The sequence below is a fragment of the Falco peregrinus genome, chromosome 3, assembly GCF_023634155.1.
Source record: "Falco peregrinus isolate bFalPer1 chromosome 3, bFalPer1.pri, whole genome shotgun sequence".
NCBI lineage: Eukaryota > Metazoa > Chordata > Aves > Falconiformes > Falconidae > Falco > Falco peregrinus.
Genome location: NC_073723.1, coordinates 77,788,265 through 77,807,600, shown reverse-complemented (window position 1 = coordinate 77,807,600; position 19,336 = coordinate 77,788,265). Strand labels below are relative to the sequence as shown.

Sequence of the window (19,336 nt, the reverse complement as noted above, 5' to 3'; positions counted from 1 at the left end):
CTTTGCAGTTCAAGTACACAAATTACTCACACTTTTAGAATAAATTATTTTATATCACTAGTCATTTTCCTCAAATGCATTGGACTTTTTCTGAAGGACACAAAATATAAACCAGGTCACAATCTAACAAAACATTTATGTAGCTTTCTCCCCTAGAAAGGAAACTTGGTGGTGGTGGTGGGATTATACAATTAACCATATCCTCAGAAGAACTCTTGATTTCTTAAATGAAAAAAAAAAAACCAAAACCCAAGAAGCAGTAAAGGCCATATCCTCAACTTTATGGTAAGTAAACATTGCCCACTTTTCAGAACAGGAAGGCCAGAAAAGGTAAGTTTGCAATTGTTAAGAAGTATACATTATACATAAGTTATCTTTTTTCTTATTACCTTTGCTACAACATCTGCATGACATCCTAGTATTAATTCACCTCTCAACCATGCACTTTGAAGAAATTACGTTTATATATGTATGCACACACACACATACATACACATGTAAAAAATCGATGCACCTTTTCAAAATGTTGTTTACTTGTTTGAGTAAAAGATAAAAAAAGCCTCAATAAAAGTCTGTATATTGGTACAAAAACTAGTTAAAAGCTAGCAATTTATCAGTAATTGCCATAAAACTTAAAATTTTCTCAAGTCACAGGCTGATTGCTTCCTTCATTGCTACCAAACCAACACCAGTCCATGTCAAAGAACTTTTATGCTGTTCCTTTGGCCAGACAAAGATGATGCAACAACACAATTCATTAAGTACTCACTCACAAGATTAACGTAAAAAGGATATCATTAAACAATCATGTGAACACTAACTGACTTAATATTTTCTCATTACCTAACAGGAAGGGTTCGATCTCCTTTCCGTCGATCCATCTCTCTCTGAGGAACAGGATACCAACGAAAATTCAGCTTCCAGTTGAATCCACCATAGGTCATGTCAGACCCTGCCATATATTCAAAGGTGTCATCGCTAATTACGTCAATGATAGGACACACCACTGTTCTCCTAGACAAAGGAGAGAATCAAACCCTATTAATTAAATTGTCAAAAAAGATGGTGGTGTTTTTTTAATTTTGTTTTTAACACATGCAGTTTAAATTTTCATAATGCCATCTCTTAACAACTGTACTCAATAGATTATTATCATGAAACATACTCTCTGTCTTGCTAATTAAGAGTTAATTCCCCTAAAGGACAATGTGTTTTTCTGATACAATTTTGGCAATACTAGCACTTTTTAAAAATAATATTTGCATTATTACCAGTAATAAAGAATCATCTCTCTGCAGATAGAAAAATTGATCACAGCTTTCTCAGTGGTATAGTAATTGTATAGAAAACAAGGTTTTCATTTCTAGTTAAGCAAAGTAACTTGCATGTTTTGAAATTAAAATGTGGTCATTATGTCTGGGGAAGTATTCTTATATGCCCTTAGGACTAAGAAATGATAGCCATTGTTAACGAAGTATAACTACTGTATCAAAGTTGACAGAAAGAGGCCTCCTTGTCCACTCTCCTGACATTATTAAGACATACTCACAGAAACTAATTCTAATCATCTTAAAAAAACTTAAGAAACCATCCTCAAGCAGGCTCCCTCTCACAGAAAGCTCTGCAAAAAGATTCAGGTGTTGCAACTATATTTAAAGGACTTAGTTGAGCCATTTGCACAAATTTTAACAACTTATGTATCGTAGTCTCACAAAAAGTGGTTTAATAGTAACTTAAAGGTTAGTATTACATCAGCACAGTGCTGAACAAAGATTCATTATCTGAGGATTTTTCACTGTGTAATGCTGTATTTTGTAACGTTAAATTTTCAAAGTTATTTTAATCTATAACTGTAAGAACAAAACAGAACTGTAACGCCATACTTACATACTTAATATCTAGTCTATTTAATATGCTGCTCACTAACAGACTGGTGTGCATCTACAGAGTTACTGCTCAGATGTATAAATGTCCTATAAAGCAGACCATTCTCTCACTCCTTTTTTTTTTCCTCTCAATACAATTTCCATCACACTATCATGGATATAAGTGCTGTGAGTATTGACTTAAGATAGAAATATAAAGCTATGATACTGCAGTGTAGGTCAGTATGATTCCAGTAGCTATTCTAACTCTAGAAAGTAATCACAGAAAACCAAGTCACAGCACGTATTTCCACAATAGAAACACATTACAAAATAAAGAAAACGCAATGAGAACCTGAAAACAGTAAACCTGACAGTTCTTGTTCAGAGCGTTGGCGTTGCAAGAGATTAGGGCTCCATCTCTTCCTCAATAATGTCTTCCCAAATTCGTGAAGAAATGGGCCAGGTTGCACACGGAAGACCTCAAATTCCACTGCTTTCTCAACTCCATTTGTGCTCAGGTCTTCTGCTATTTAACACACTATCCCACACTTCCCAATATAAGCTTCAATTTAGATCAAGTTTACTTTTTAAAAGCTGTACTGAATTAGCCTTTTATACTTACACCAATGAGCATTTATCCACCCCTTCAAAAAGTAGATAGTTGCTTGTAGGCTATATTGTAATACTTTGAACATTTCTTAATAACCAAAAAAACCAACATGGACCAAAGATGGATAATTACCTGTCAGCTTTGATCCTTGCCAGCAGAGGCTCGAGCCAGCCTACTGTACATTCACAATGAGCATCTAAGAAGGTGATGACCTGGCCTTTAGAAGCAGCAGCCCCCTTTAATCTGGCTCTAATCAATCCAGAACGCTGTTCCATTCGAATCACATGAACAGGTACTTTTAATTTTTTCACATAGCTCTCCAGCGGTCTTTTCAAGAAATCTGCAAAGAATGATCAAAACCATGGAAACTGTTAGTTACATAGTTAAGCTTTTCTTCCCCCCAACTCTCCTTTGAATGAAGAGACTTGAATTAAGAGACATTTCCTCATTTCTTTTCTTTTTCCTACTTTCCTCTGCTGCTTATTCTACACTTCACAATATGCCCTTCCACAGTTCCATGTGCTTCACTTGCTAGAGCTGGAAGTTCTTCCTCCTCTTCATTTCTTCATTATGGAAAATACGGAAATGAAGAGAGTGTAGAATGCTTACATAGAAACCAGATGGGATAGGCAAGTTGTTATTATGGAGTAGATATGACTCTTACTTTCAAAAACATACACATAAGTGCTCTTGGACATAAAACTTCTCTACCAAGAAAATACAGAAAATGATCCGACTAGCTGAACATAAGGAATTGCCTTTTACAGGAATGTAACTTTTACAGGAACTGTAACAGGAATGTAATTTTTTTGAAAGCAGCTGAAAACATGCTCAAATCTTTTTTTCAATTTTGCTTTCTCTAGATTTTTCTGGCTAATATTTTTTCTATTAATTTATCACTACAACACCATAAAACAAAAATAAAGACAAAATAAACTATATATAAATGAGTATCTGTAACACCAACAAACCTCAGCTTAGCTGAGGAACAATTTATTCAAAATAGAACAGCCATAACTGACTACCGTATGCCTAGGGACTCAAAATTGCTTGCATTACAAAGAGCTGCTAAATCAACAAATTTCCCATTGCCAGGCACAGTTTTTGTCCATCATGAAAAATTAGACTATAATGGATGATGCCAAGGGAAGAACAAAGAACTGAGGGGGAACGCAACTGACAGTCACACAAACAATAACTTGCAGATCCGAATTTGTACAAAAAGAAAAACAGTCTTGTAACACAGCTACGGAATATATCAGATTATGCACTCAAAGCACATGGGAGTTGTACTACACCAGTGCAAAGCCTGTAGTAGGATTTAGCATAAGGTAGTAAGTACCTCATATAAGAATAAGCGTGACACTGGAGGGGAGGAAAAAAGGCACAGCATGAACTCTTAGTGGTTGTTTTGTAAATCTCAAGAGGCAGAGCTGACCTGAGGGTGATTACCATTCCTTACCACTGCTCTGGATGAATGAGTTCTAATTGCCTCCTCATTTTTTTCTGTGCATTGTTGGACTGTCACAAAAACCCACAGAAATAAGTTCTGACAGATCTTGCAAGCTGAACTGTGCTAAAAGAGCATAAAAGGTTGATAGATCTTAAATATTTGTCTCCAGAGAAACTCAAAGCAAGTTAATTCTTATTTTGCATATTAACAGAGACTCATAAATAAACGTTTATTAGTACAAACCAAGTGTACACGTCTGAACATCTTGCAGGCCTTTTGGGGTCGAGCACAGACAGATCATTTGGCTGAGGCTGTAGCAAACAATCTCAAATCTTTACAGTGTAGCTTTCCAAAGCCATGCATTACAAAGAACTAATGATAATGTTTATAGTTTTAATGTATATGGCTTCCATGACATACACAAAGAGAATAAAACGGCAAAACATTCTCTCTATGCTAACCATCTCACGAGCATGTCACACAGATCAGCATGTTCCTCTGCACATTTCAGGTGTAGTTCCAATAAGCTTTCAAAGTAGTTCTAACTACTTAAAGCTGAATGAATATAGGCTGTTACATTGGTCCTTGAACACAGAGTTACATTAACAGAATGGTAAAATTCTACCAGGAGGAAGAGAGGAAGAGACACGTTTCAATAATACAACTGCAGCCATTCAAGAACTAGCATAAAACAAAGTTGCATTACAGAAAACCATGGGTCAACATATTTAATATAAAATCCTAAGTCCTACCTACATTTTCTCAGTAAGGTATTTCAAATTTCAATTTATCTTTTCAAGTAGTTTTCAATTTTTTTTTTCTCTAAGAAACAATCACAGATGTATGCAGTGTTTTCACTACAGTGGGAAGAGGTTTAAGATCAGTCCTTCTCCCATGTTTAACAGCGTCCATAAAAATATTCTGATTGAACACCTTGTTCAAAACTTCAGAAGTTTTCTTTTCCCAGAAGCAAAACACTGTGACAGACATTCAGTAACCGTGCCCTTAAAATATTACTATAGTTTCAGTAAAATAAGCAAAAAGGTAAAGCTTGACATTTCATTCCTACAAAAGCATGGAAGATAACTCGAGCATCAAGATTTCTGGTGCTCCTATACTAGCACCAGTTAGGGTTAAATGCTCAAATCTAAGTAGCTATTTTCCTTCCAGAGCACTGCTTCTTAGAGCAATACACATCCCTCACAAACTGCTTCCTTAGTTCAAGTAGCAAGAGGCTAGAGTTTTGGACTAGTCATACATCCAGAAACTGGTAATAGTTTCTTGTGAGGCAAGACTTGCTTTTTATTTTTACAAAAAAGTATTTGAAAAGTCTTCTAATGCAATAAATGTTTGGTCTATAGGAGATGCCAGAATCAAGCAGGAGAGATTATTTTCTATACAACCCTATTAGTCATATTTATACTAAAACTTGTATTAAACACTGGAATGAAAAGTTTTGTGCATTACAGAGTCAGTTGTTTACAAGTCATTCAGGATGACAGCTGCGTAAATTTTTAGCATTGCCTTCTATGCCTCAGAGTAAGGTTTGATAATATTAAAAAAAAATTACAAATCCACAAATACTTTTACTTGGGAAAAATAATAATTCATGTATTTTCAGAGGTATAACTTCACTTTCATTTAACTCTTTCTGCTGGATATTCCTTTCAAACTTTTTCTGTATCAAAAGGACGCATAATGCTACCCATGACTATGGACAGTTTAAAGAGTATCTTCTATGGCAGTAGCACAACTATGAAAGCCAAAAAAGTAAATCTATTCAGTTCAAGTCAAGTAAGTGCATAAATTGAAAAACACCTTGCCAGTTCTATTAATCACATCTATATGAATATAAATGAAAAATCTGGTTTCAAACAATTTCTTTTTTAAATTAAACTATACCAAAACACTCATTTTATCACATACAAGCATCCAAACACAGTTTTCAGAAATGTGAATACTTTTACAAGACATTATTGGCAGGAATTTAGTTTTGGTTAGGTTGCCTTGATCTGTATCTGTATAACCAACTTCTGTGAGTGTATTCTAGCCCGATGCAATCTGCCTACCATGCCTGGCCATTCAGTGCTGACCTAGTTTTAAGTACTGACTAATCCTGATTTCTCCTGTTAACTTTTTTTAACTAGTTAACAAAGATCAATACTTAAAAACGAAACATGCAATTCTGATCAGTAACTAGCCAAAAATGTTACAGATATATCTTGTTTCTGTGTGTGTGATGTTATTATGCAAATTCATTCTTCTAAGAGCATGACACTAACAGGTACAAAGTATGCTTCAGGCAGACTGAATGCCTACTTTATTCCAATTAAATTGACTCCGGTGCTAGAATTCAAAATAGCCTACTTAGGCTGAACATTTTTTTTTTTTTCTGGAAAAGTCTGCTGGTTTAGTTCAACACAAAAAGAACACAAGTACATATACTAAACTTCATATCCTTCTGTTTTACTTAATCTAAAAGCATGCTTGCTGCAACGATAACAAGGTTTTGAAAAACAAAACAAGACTTTCAGTAATCATTGAAAATAACTACAAATAGAAGGTGCCTGAATGATCTGAAATGAAGAACACAGATTTCAAATTGAAACAGGTTCAATAATACCACCAAAAAAAGTCTGAAATGCTGTATCTTTCAGCCTGGCATTAAGTTCCCTTCCTTCTATTACCTAACCCAAACCCAGAAACAGTTATTTAGAGAAAGCCACATGGTTTTTTTCACTGGACTACAATTCTACTTCATAATGAGGACATGGCTGCTGCTATGTTAAACATTTTTCCTAAAACGGAAATTGAAGAGGTAAAGCAAAAGTCAGATAATGTCTACATTATTTTACTCTTAGCTTGCTCTTTATTTCTAGTTCATATTGAAAGCTGACCTGTAAAAATTAATCATTAGCACTGATCTGAATTAGTGCCAAGGACTGTTTTCATAAATGAAACAGACAACACTTGCAATAAACTTTGTTTTCCTAACAAGAGTCTGCACACAAAAGCTAACCAAAACAAATGTATTGTCTCTGTTCCATTAATGAAGCATATACCTGTACAATAACCAGGTATAGGCACCCAGAACCCAACTATCAGGGTCTGTGTTAAAAAGAGGATTGTTCCCTGGGAACAACTTCAAAAAAAGTGAGCAGTTTCACATGCATTAGAACCAAAGAAATGTGGAAATTTTATATAAAGGTTGAAAAAACACAAGAAATTGAGGGATGCAATTACAAATTCCCCACAAGTGAAAACAGTGAAAATTTGACCTTGTGCCTTTCTAAAAGCAAAAGTCAATCACACCTCTCACCTAATCTGGAACACATTTGTATGGCAGCCTTGCCCTTTGCATGGGCATTCCTCCTCTGCTGCCAGAATGTTATTGTGTTTAAGGCCTCTGTCCCTTCTTCCAAATTGCACTGAAATTGGCTGAAGCAGTTAAAGTTAGTATCAGGTAAGAAAGAAAAAGCAAGCAAGGTGCCCAAGAGAGGAAAGGAACACAGACTGATAAGAGTGCAAACACAATCTGAATGCACGAGCTATTCATCCTTAGGAAAACACGTTGGTCAGGTCTCAGTTTAGCTGATACTACCTTTCTTTTAGTCTACTCAGGTGCTCCACCACCAGCTAGCTGTACTTTAGACCTACATAGTTTGGATATGCTACGGCATCATACGTACACACAACCTGAAGAAGTTCATTATACTTTCTACCAAATTAGATATGAAGTGCAAAAATCCCCTCTTCTTCAGCTACAAAAACTCCTGTTAATGGTTACTAACTATCATAAAACCTCCTGTTAACCACTGCAATCCATATGCCATTCTGCTACTTAGACCATAAGATCAGGAATCTAACGTCTCTCTTTGTACATATATGTCTAAACAACATCTCTTGTTCGAACAACAGTCAGCCACTTTACTCTGAAGTTGGAATTACCATAAGCAGTAGAATATGGATTTTGCATGACTGGAATCAAAAGTATCAGGCAGACACATCAGCATGCTGGGCATAAACACCTTCCCTGACTAAAGCATGGGAATTCCTGCTGCGACAAGTAACAGCCTACAACTGGTGGCTGCTAAGACATTTTCTGGTGGCTTACTAGCTATTATTCCTAGTAAAAAACTTTCAACGTAGAAAGATAGAAAAATAGGTGATTCAATACAAAAATATAGAAACGTTTTAGATTAAAAATCAACATAATACCCTCTCATGTCCATTTACAAACACAAGGAAAAAGAATATCCCTCAAGTTATACTTTATAATCCCTACCACCGAAGATTAAGCAAGAACAAGCCAAATACCAACTATTAACCAAAATTAAATATAAATTATTGTCTAGAAAATAATTATTTCCACTGTTTTGTAATTCACAAAAAAAATACTAAAAGAGTAGAATCTAAATAAATCAGCTTCAAGTTTTGTCTATTAATTTCATTACACATGGAACATTTCATTCTGTAGCACTAGTAAAAAGCAGAATCTCTTACAGCATAGAAGTTGAGTTTCAACTTCCCTTGAACTGAATAATCAAAATTAATCCCTCTGAACACCAAGCTTAATGATGGTAGTGACAGTGAATTTGGACATGTGTGACAAGCAGGCCTATTTACTATTATTCACCAGGTGATTCAGGTATTAAATGCCCTCAAGCTTTAGGAATGCGTTTAAACACAAAACATGAAAACTGTAATAGGATAAACCCACTAGCAAACACAAGCTCTACAGAGTCAACAGAAACATAACCAGATAAACTTACACTAGTTTTCAGCAGAGAATGATCCACCTGTATTTCAAAATGGGCATCGCTCACTCTGCCTTCCCCTGCCCCAGCTACTGTGTTACTGTCTCTTGCTGAGGAGAGCTAAGCCCGTAGAAGTCAGTCTCAGGTTTTGAAGTAAAAAGAGCAGCAAGCTAAAGCATCAACGTTATCATTACCTCTTTCACTGGCATCATCGACAAGGACAATTTCTTCCAGCATGTGTCGTGGTGACCGGTTTATCACACTATGAACAGTTCGTAGGAGTGTGCTCCAAGCCTCATTGTGAAAAACAATGACAACACTTGTAGTGGGAAGGTTGTCTACGTACACCTTTGTTTTACACCTATAAACAAAAATAAGGCACATATTTGTAAAGGCCAAGCCTTCAGTTAGAACTGCAATGTTTAGGTTTATTTCTGGGTATCAATACTAACATTCATGACATAGCAATTGTATGTGAAATATGACAAAGGAGCAAATGGTGCACAGATTTATATTTTTACCTAAAAAACATCCTGACTTTTATGTATACTTCTATGTATTCCTACCACTAAAAAGGGGGAACATCAATTCAATAACCAATTCTAGAAATGAGAGAGACATCCATACTGCTAACACACAGAGATGATAGCAGATTATTTGTTTCCACTACCCATGTTTTTTGAAGAGTAGCATGTCCAGACACACTAATCCAAGCCCCTGATTTAGGCTTGCATTCCATCAGAGGACAAGGGAGAAACCCTAGTACTGTAATGGGGACAGAGGGGGAATGGAGAGAGACACATAAGAAATGGCAAACAAACTAGGAAGTAAATGCAGTAAAAACACAATAAAAAAAAACCCCAAATAATAATTAAAAGAGGTAAAGAATTCTAGACACAGCTGATGATTGGAAAAAGCCAAGACTACATGCATGCTACCTATAAAACCAGTGAGTTAAGTACATTTCATAATTTAACGTGTTTATATTACATGAAGAGGTTAGGGGTTTTTCGGTTTTTTTTTTTCTCCTCATTGTATACATGTTGGAAGTACTATAAAAGTTCATCAAATTAAAAGAGAATTACGTTCACACTCCAAAGTTCGCGTGGAAGACCATAGCTTTAGCTCTTCTAACAGCATATGTAGGGTATTTGTGCAAAATATGACATGCACTCCAAGTAACTCCACATGCTGCCAATATTTTACACTCTGCAACACTATTTTAACACAAGTGATATTTTCATTATCTCGTAGAAAAATCAATACACTGTACATAAAGTACTCTTAACAATTCTGATAATACAATTCTGCTCAAAAAAATAACCATGCAAATTTAAGTGTTCCCCCCACAGATCTGTTCCTCCTTCATATTCAAAATTACACACAGAAACTTACATAAGATTTGATGGTGCTAAATCCTGTAAGAATCAAAGCTAGAGAGATACATGCAGATCTCAAACACAAGGAAAACACTGAAGCAGAAGAAGAAATATACTCAGTGGAGCTTCGTTCCAACAAAAAAGCTTTTATTAGATCCCAAATTATTGAGTTGATTCACTGTAATGTAACCTGATCTAAACACTGTTAAAATGCATTAACAAGTATTCATGACTATCCCCTGAACAGCAGTGCTGTCTGAGAGCTTAAGAAATACCTAGTGAATATTCTTTGCCCTGAACATACAAAAATAATACTGAAGAAACAGCCTGCCAATACAGGATCATGGTGTCAGCATCTAATCCCACCCCACCCAGTGACACCAGGAACGTCAAACAGCCAAAACCAGGGGTTTTGCAAAAACCAGGAACAGCCAAAACTGGGGTCCCAAATTGAGTATTTTATTTGCTGGATAACTTGGTTATCCAGAGCTCTTCTAAGTGAGAGCAGCTCTCATAATACATAGGCATTTCAGCTCTGATGTGGTGACAAAAGCCCAGTGTACCCAGAGATCCCAGAAAAGATAAGTCCAGGTACAATTGAAGAAATACCTGGAAAAGCTTCTGTGGAATCATGTTTCATTTCTAAGAACTGAAGCAGTAGGATCAGGCACTGTCTTCAATATTATACTTACTTATTATAAAATTATGGCCAAATTTAATTATTCACCACACTGAAGTGAACAGCATAAAATCTTTAAGAAAAGCAGCCATACATCCTTATATTTTCCAATTGAATTAATGTGTAAAAAAAAACCTTGCAAAGCATGCCGACTGATAATGTTATTTCTGTGGTATCACTTTAATACCTTTTCAGAAAAATGCTATGAATTTCAGATGAGAAATTCAATGACAAGCCAAATAATTTTTCATTTGTCACTTTTTCAGCCTATTTTGCTACTTTAAAATCGAATTCTAAATGTTTTATTCCTTCTGCTGCGTTGTTCCTTACACCAGAAAATAAGTGTCTGATTGTAGACCTTCAGCTACAGTACTAATACAAATCCACCAATTGTTCCTCTACTTTTTGGCAGAATAAATGTAAAAAAGTTGTGAGAAACCTGTTACCAGTTCTCTGTAAAAAGCAATAACAATGTGTCATTCATCAGGAGTATCCTGCTGCAGTGGCCACAGGATCTACCATCGCGATATGAAATCTTGCACCTCCAGCCTCTCATTGTTTAACAGTTTTACAGAAGATTTTATTTTACTGAGCTCAAATCAATGAATTGGTATAATAAAAGCCAGCCAAGTGATCAGAGACTACCATGTTTATGAACGATTACAGTCTGAAGCATAAATATAACAAAACATTTGAGATCTGTCTTTGAAGGGGAACTTATTAGCAATATGAGAAAACCAGGTATTTTTTGGGACACACCTTCCCCCTGCAAGGCATTCTCACTGCCCTGTCCTGCAGAAGGTGAACATTCTCCTTTCCGTAACAAGACTTGCCTATTCTCACCCACAGAGATCAACCCCTTCTGGGGTAAAAACTTGTACCTGGGGTAAAAAGTGACCCTGGACTGGTTTGTTTACCAATATGTAAAAGGCTGCCATGCGTAACACAAGGGTGTTTCTGGCTTGGAATTTTTTAATGCTATTCTTAATAAAGTGTTTGGTGTGAAGTTATTCTAAAAAGACTCATTGATGCAGGCAGGATAAAGGAAAGAATTAATAGCATGATACCTGATTTATAATACTCCTTTCACTTGCCTTTCTGTATATAACTTTTAGCCGTATTTGTACAATTTGTGAACGCATATGAATAAACCCTCTTGTTTTTCATTTTGACAACACTTACATACACTCCTTCCCACCCTCAGGAATGTATGGCTGCAGAACATAAACCAAGCAAAATGGAACAGCTGATAACTGTGATCAGAGCATTAGCCTTCTACGTAAACCTGTTTTATCCTTACTAACAAACATTTAAATTAAAAATCCTTTTTGTCTTTCATTTGAAAACAAATTACACCAGACAGGGATTACTATAGAATTTAAAATAAAGCATTAGTTTCAACCAACAGTTACGCAACATTAGTAGCGGAATATAACCATGAGGGGTATGACACATAGGGTATGAATTAAGGACAATTTGAATTTTAATGAACTACTAATACATTATGTTCCTTTTCTTGGATCATGCCTCAAACAGTTTTAAAATTGAGTGCATAATATTAGGAAGGCATACCATCTCCAGTAATTTAATGAAGACTCCAAACGGCAGCTGAGCATGTCTACTTCATATGGAATGCATCATCCTTTCCTTAACCTATGGCATTCACCATGCAAACTCTCGGCTAATGTGATTCCATACATTATTTAGATTGTGGAAACTCCCCAAAAATGTCAGACATTTTAAATGCAAGCAGAGACTTACTGCCCTATTACCTAAAGACACAGAAAAAGAATAGGCCAGATTGTTAAAATATGATCAAAACAAAAAGCCTAGTTAGTCTACATTTCTTAATGTACACATTCCAATGCTCAAATCAGTAATGCTTTATTTCATAGCAAGTCTCCGTCTCATGCACTTAAATCCCCACCTTCAGCTGCATTAGCCTTGTATTCTTCCCTAATGTTTGATTTCTTGCTTCCATGTAATTAGGAAATGAAGTGGAAAATTAATTAGGAAATAAAATTAAAGTTATCCAAGATCTTTAATACCCCATCAAAATCAGATTTGAGAAAAAAATTGAGTTTACAAACGATACTTTAAAAAGTTGTTGTGCAAAGGAAGAGGACTATAAAGACATAACTCTCCTCCAACCTCTGTTAAGATGTTAATAACATTCTTCACAGAATGTCACTTTTTTGCAATTTAGCATCATATATTCAGAATACTTTGGCCTAGTTCCTTATAGCTACACAGTTACTCCTAGGTCCACACCTCCCCAAAAGCACAAGGCAATGTAACAGGTCCAAATCCATCATAATTTGAATTTCAGATCAATGGACTAAAGGCAAAGGAAGGACAGATTTTAGCATATATGTGTATAACATTCCTAAAGAAGAACAGTGACAGCAAAATAAGTACAAGTTGTTGTCCTTAATACCCTGTAGCCTGATTTCAAATTTTAAATCCATTACAGAAGTTCTTAAAATGGGAGGTCAAAAGCAGCTCTGGGTTGTGTTATGCTTCTCTGTTACCACGACTTTTTGTGCAGGTGTTAATTGAATCATATAGAAGCTCTGCATGTTGTAGATGGGGAGACATTCAGGGGAAAAAATAATCTCAGAATTTTATTCAGTGGACTATGTATAGCTATTTGAAAACTACCTGATGCTACTCCAAATGCACCTGAAAAGCCTCTGAAGAAACTGCTTTCCTACTTTCTCTTTCACCCCAGGGTACAAATAGCCCACAGAAGAAATTACAGAAATAAGAAGAGACATCAAGTAAGGCAATTCTTTCCAAATAAAATTAAACCATTAAATCTCATAGTTTAACTGCTGCTGCAGCACAGTCGTGCACAGAAAGACAACTCCTCATACTGTGTTTTCTGCAACACCACAACCACGTACTTTCAACCCTCCTCCACATCTGGCCAAACTGGAAGCCTCTCTTCTCTCATGCCAGTGAGGGAATGAGAAAAACATACTTCACCACCGCAGGGACAGAAGAAATCTACCAGGCAATCTTACAAGATCCTTCATTTGAATTCCTCAGAAGGTGAAATACTTCTGATACCTATCAGCTCTGCTCAGTGCCCTACTCTGAGATCAATAAGGCTTACGTGCTCTAGCCACCAGCACCCAAGATGCACAGATGCTGGGAACTTGGGACACCACCCTTCGCTATGCCAATGCCTCCTCTTTCAGCTTACTGTTGGCACTTTTACAAACACTTCAAATATTATCTTAAAAAGATGCAACTGTGCAGCCATCTTACTACAGAACAGCACTTGGCATTTTATCAATGTTATGAAATTGTATTTGTGGATCAATTTACTTAGAAATTATCCCTAAAACCCAAAATTGAGTGTTACATGTGCAATATTGTCATATCTTGAAAGACAAATATTTAAATGTTAGCAGTGATCTGTTTGCACACTCTTCCAAGTCATGCTAAATCATTTCTGAAATTAATATAATAAAATGGGATTTAATGTCCTGATAGCTCTTAAACACTTTTGTTTCACAGGCTAAAGAACCATACACCCCCAAAAACAGCTATAAACAGGGCAGAGGTCTTGTAGGAAATCAAGTATACACTTTCATAATGCTATGCAGTGAGACACAATGAGGAAAACCTCATTCACTGAGGTGAACAATGGAACGTGAAAAAAAAATCTAGATGATTTTCTAGAAAGATGATGTCATCATTATATTCTGTATTAGAAATAAATGCTAAATTTCTAAATACTGTAGTGCACGTCTCTGTTCTTTCTGATGCCACCAATAGGTTATTGTCTATGAAAGAGCAATGAGAGGACAAGTAACATCAGAGTATTTTTTTAAAATAAGGAATTTTCAAAATGAGGCCACTTATGCTTACCTAATCACAAAATTTAATAGACTCAGACACTACCTGAACCCTGACTTGCTATACCTGATAGCAAGTTTATTCCCAGATTCCACCACTTTTTCAAAGAAACAAGGCATGACCAGTAATTTCCAGTGGCTCAAAAACATCAACAGCAGTAAAACACGTATGCAATCCTTGTTTTCTAGCCCAGCGCACACAGCCCAGAGCACTCTGATAAAGGACAGAGATGGAACACAAGCAAAAGTGTCTCCTGTGCACTAGGCAGCTCAGTTGGGAAATCCCAGCGGAGCTCAGACCGGAGTTCGTATGTGCAGTAGGATAATGCAGTGCCAATGTATTTTTGAAAGCTGTGCTGGCAACAGATTGGGGCAGGGAGGAAGATATATTTTGTCATCTTACAAAATTAGTACAATGCCTTATCTTGCACACTACAAACAAGAGTTATAAATAAAAGCTGCAGTTATAAATAAACTGTATCCCAGAACTTAAATGTGACAAAGGAATAATCTGTGTCTTGCTAAAAATCAGGTTAGAGTTGAAGTTCTGAGGAAACGATACACAGCACAGCCCCCGTAATAAATGTGTTTAATATTACCAATGCAGTACAAACAGCATACTCTTTAGTATTAAAATATACTGGAGTATCTGGGATGTAAGCATCAGTATTCTTAGACTTGAAAACACACATTTATTTTCTATTGAGGTTACCAAAGTTAATGCCAAATCAATAGAGAGAAAATCAGGAAGTCTGAGCTCCTCTCATGAAACGCCAGGCTTTAATTACTGATATCTGATGAATATTGCTGCAGCGCCATAAAATGTCAGTACTCCACTGTTTACCTGTCCATTTTCCATAAGTTATAGCCTGCAATGAAGTTAATGTAACAAAGCTGAGGCACAGCTACGCCCAACACAGAATCTCCTCTCTACTGAAGTAATGAATGAAAACGGCTTTGAAACAAGACCGAGAGTCACCCCGAAGCTGCTGAGACTGACCTACATTTCCACCAGAAGGTAACGCCCTGTGGCAGGGGTAGCACAGAAAGTGTCAAAACACTACAGCGAGAACCACCAGCACTTAAGTAGTGTGTTTCTGGTGAACACTGACTTAGTCTTTCCTGGATATGAGCAGCAGCATCCTGATATCGTTATGAACAAGGGTGTTAATAAATCTGCTTGTGACATAAACTTTAACAATACCTCAAGCTCTCAAATCGAAGACAATCCAGCTGGATAATGATCTAATTTTCACACAGAAGCAACATGGCTAAAAGCAATACTTCTCAGAAGTATTCTGAGAAAGATGGAATCACTGACTGTCATAACATGCCAAACCACTTCTCACTACACAGACTCTGCATACAACCACAGTTTTAACTTGTGGCCGCACAAAGAGAAAGCGCTACAGGTAAGGTTGCAATAAAACTTCATGCTAACCCTGAAGCTGCTTCGTCCAATCAAATCGGAACAAGTTGGTTTAGAAAGGTCTTCATTTCTATAATTTGTATCACAACTCCAATTAATCTTTCTAAGCAGGTGACTTGAATGCAGGCAAATCCTTTATTCTTACTTAAACATTTCCATCCAGCCTGCTTAGCGTCTCCCTTCAACAGTGTTACATAATTTACCTGACATCAAGAGTATGATATTTTCCTTTCTTCTGATCTCAAAGATTTGGATATAAGAAAGGTCGCATTATCTCATGAGTCAAGTAGAAATCTTCTTTAGACCCTGGAAACAAAATCCAAAATGGTCCTTAAAACCATCGTGGTTACAGAATTCAAGCAGAATTTCACAAAAATAATAAGCTGCAGTTGGCTGTTTTCCTTATCCTGAAAGTGATCACAGGAAAGAACCTCTTGACAGAAGCAAAACCAATTCTGTCCTCAAAGCCTGAAATTGAACCTTAAGTCCTCTAGACAAATTATTTTCCATACTTGACCTATCAATTTTTAAAAAGTTCAGGATATGGCTGCTCATCCAAAATGGAAAACACTCATAACTAAGAATGAGATTGCCAAGTGTTTGCATGTATATACAGACACACATATGGATATTATGTATGTATATATATATGTATGTTGATATATAACCAAAAAAACCCCACCCCAAACCAGTTTACAGGAAGCAAGCTGATTTTAAAGTGACTTTTTTCCCCTCTAAACTTTCTCTAGGAAAAAGATTTATAGGTAATTTCTTCCAGCTAACTCATTAAGTCAACACGAACAAGAACATTTCCAAATGTTGACTCTACAGTGGGTCAGCAACAAGCTATATGCACCACAAAAGCCAGATGAAAAAATATTCCTGCTTGAAAGAACCGTAAAGTCTTTAATGCCTCACATGCTTCAGACTTTGAGCATGACATTGCTGAAAGTTACATTACTAGTCATCAGATTAGCAGATTTCCTTTACAGGTGCCAGGTTAATTAACAGTCTAGATTTCTAGCCTGTACCAAAACATTGAAGAAACTTCTGAAGTCTTTCACCACCTATGTTGGCAACTTGCTCTTTTTTATTATCTTTTATGTCACTATGACCTGAGCTAAATGAATACCAGAAGTTCACAAAGCATATCACAATTTATGGAGCTATTTAAATCGCCATGATCTTATGGGGATTTAAAAAAAAAAAAAAAAGGAAAAAAAAGAAAAAAGTGTGTCTTAATACACACAGGGTTTTTTCCCCCCATGTTTCACCTAATCTGGTGCAACTGCAAACTGCTGCCAAAAACAACAATCCCACTTTAGACCATTACAGTTTTGTCCCATCCCCTTCTTTACACCAGATCTGGTAATCACAGAGCTGCTGTGTGTTGCCTCAGTTTGCTGATTCAACAAAACATACTTTTTTCTCCTCTTTGGTGTGCAATCCTCCAGCCAGCCAGTGAATGCCAAGGCCACACAATCATCAGATCAGTATGAACAGAAGCAGTGAGAACACTTCGTTTGGCTGCAGTCCACCAGATTATATGTAGTATAAAACTGCCCCCTTAGCTATTCTCCTGAATTAAAATAATTAAAAGCAAAAAGAACACACTTTCAGAACCCTCACAGAATAAATACTTTAAGTGCTGCCATTTAAAAACCCCATAAAATGTCACACATCTGAGTTGTAAGAGCATATGTAGCCTTACTAGTTTTACTATGAGTACATTTACTCAAACTATTTTCCTCACACAGGGATTGTGTAAATTTTATGAATGTGTTCTATTACAATTTAACTGTAGTATCCTAAGATATACAGCAAATCAGTTTGTTCTGAGAAGTTAAAAATCCAAATTCCAGTGTATCTCACACGTACAATTCAGGTTTAAAAACAACATATTTTTAAAGTACATGTATGAAAACCAGATCACAGTCCCATAACTGAAAAGCATTATATTGTATCATATAATTAACAGTGCCTAAATCTAAACCTAAACCTAAATATGGTTCTTTCTAAGCAAAAAGACGACAGAATTAGTCATATGTTGGACTTACTCAGAAAGGAGCCCAGCATAACTGCTCTAAACTCCACAACATTCATTTAGTTTAGACTTAGAAAAAAGGCTTAACCTCAGAAAAAAAAAAAACCTGCCTGCTTCCTCCCAGTTGTGCAAGTAAGCTTGGCAGCAGGAACTGAGCAGCGTAGTTTGATTCAGCAAAAAAGCCTTAATAATGTCCTAGTTAAACATTAAGGTCTTAGTTAGAGATCTGCATCTTATTTTTCTATTAAGTGGCTGACGTCACAGTTCGTATGAACTTAGAGTCAGTTCACTCAAATATGGAGGGCCACCTGGCTATAAGCTCTGATTATGCCCTAACACTATTTATACCATTTGAAACCCAGCTACCTACTTCCCGGATACAAACAGTTTGAGAAAAGGACAGTTAAAAGATCCCAAATGTTCTGCAGAACCGACTGAGGTATAATAAAATTTTTGACACCCTTAACTCTGGCAAAATTATACCAACTAAGGGGAAAAAAAAAAAAGACTAGGAAGTTCTTTTATGTGAATTTCTACAGAACCTGCAGCCTTGGGGAAAAGATTGTTAAGGTATTCCAAAGCAATAAAAAACACACTCCTCCTTGCTGCAGGTCTGCTTGGGAAAGCCTATCATTTTCCCTAGAAATCTCACCCTGCAAAATAGGACTCCCTCCTAGCTCAGCATCATAAACTCCAGTGTAGACCAGAGCTTAGATGAATGACTGCATTCTGTCCCAGCTATGCCTCCATTGTTTCCAGCCTTGACCACTTGTACCTGGAAAAGAGCAGCATTTTGAGATGCTCTTTTCTAGTTTAAAAAAAGTCAGAATTGGGCTTAAACTCTCACACCCGGGACACAAATGTCTCCTTAAATGTTTTACATATTCCACAAATTATTAAATAATGAATACAGCCTGAAAAGCTCAGCTTTAGAACACAGTACCCATTCTTAATTTTGCAAAGCAGCTTCCAACTAACCTCAAACAGCACTGAGAGTAAAACCAAGTCATATGACACATACAAATGTCATGCATTTAACCACAGCATTTCCAGCCTGAATACCAGTCTAAGACACATATACACAGCTGAACACCTCTTCTAGTCACTGATACCTATTTTATTCATTGCCTTCCTCACCCCCAGTAAATTCAAGGCAAGATTCCAGTGTTCCTAATCACTCATCTTTCACTTTGCTGTCATGTCAAGCCCACAGCTGCATATTTTCCTGGCAACTGTGAATCAGCTCCCACC

General features: G+C 36.4%; 1 protein-coding gene and 1 long non-coding RNA gene across 4 annotated transcripts in view; both read right to left on the bottom strand.

The window, feature by feature from the left end:
* The window catches only part of GALNT1 (polypeptide N-acetylgalactosaminyltransferase 1), a 92,736-nt gene that overhangs the window by 15,211 nt on the left and 58,189 nt on the right, over positions 1 to 19,336 (bottom strand). For all 3 annotated transcript variants that reach the window (XM_055800700.1, XM_055800702.1, XM_055800703.1), the window contains 3 exons: positions 8,883 to 9,049; positions 2,611 to 2,818; positions 844 to 1,014 (listed from right to left, as the gene is read on the bottom strand). In XM_055800700.1, coding sequence (XP_055656675.1) covers positions 844 to 1,014; positions 2,611 to 2,818; positions 8,883 to 9,049 — 546 coding nt within the window. The remainder of the gene's footprint in view (positions 1 to 843; positions 1,015 to 2,610; positions 2,819 to 8,882; positions 9,050 to 19,336) is intronic.
* LOC129784210 (uncharacterized) lies at positions 12,280 to 17,644 on the bottom strand. Its single transcript, XR_008746663.1, has 3 exons — positions 17,464 to 17,644; positions 16,245 to 16,347; positions 12,280 to 12,518 (listed from the first exon to the last, which is right to left on the bottom strand). It is a non-coding gene; the product is annotated as an uncharacterized LOC129784210 (long non-coding RNA).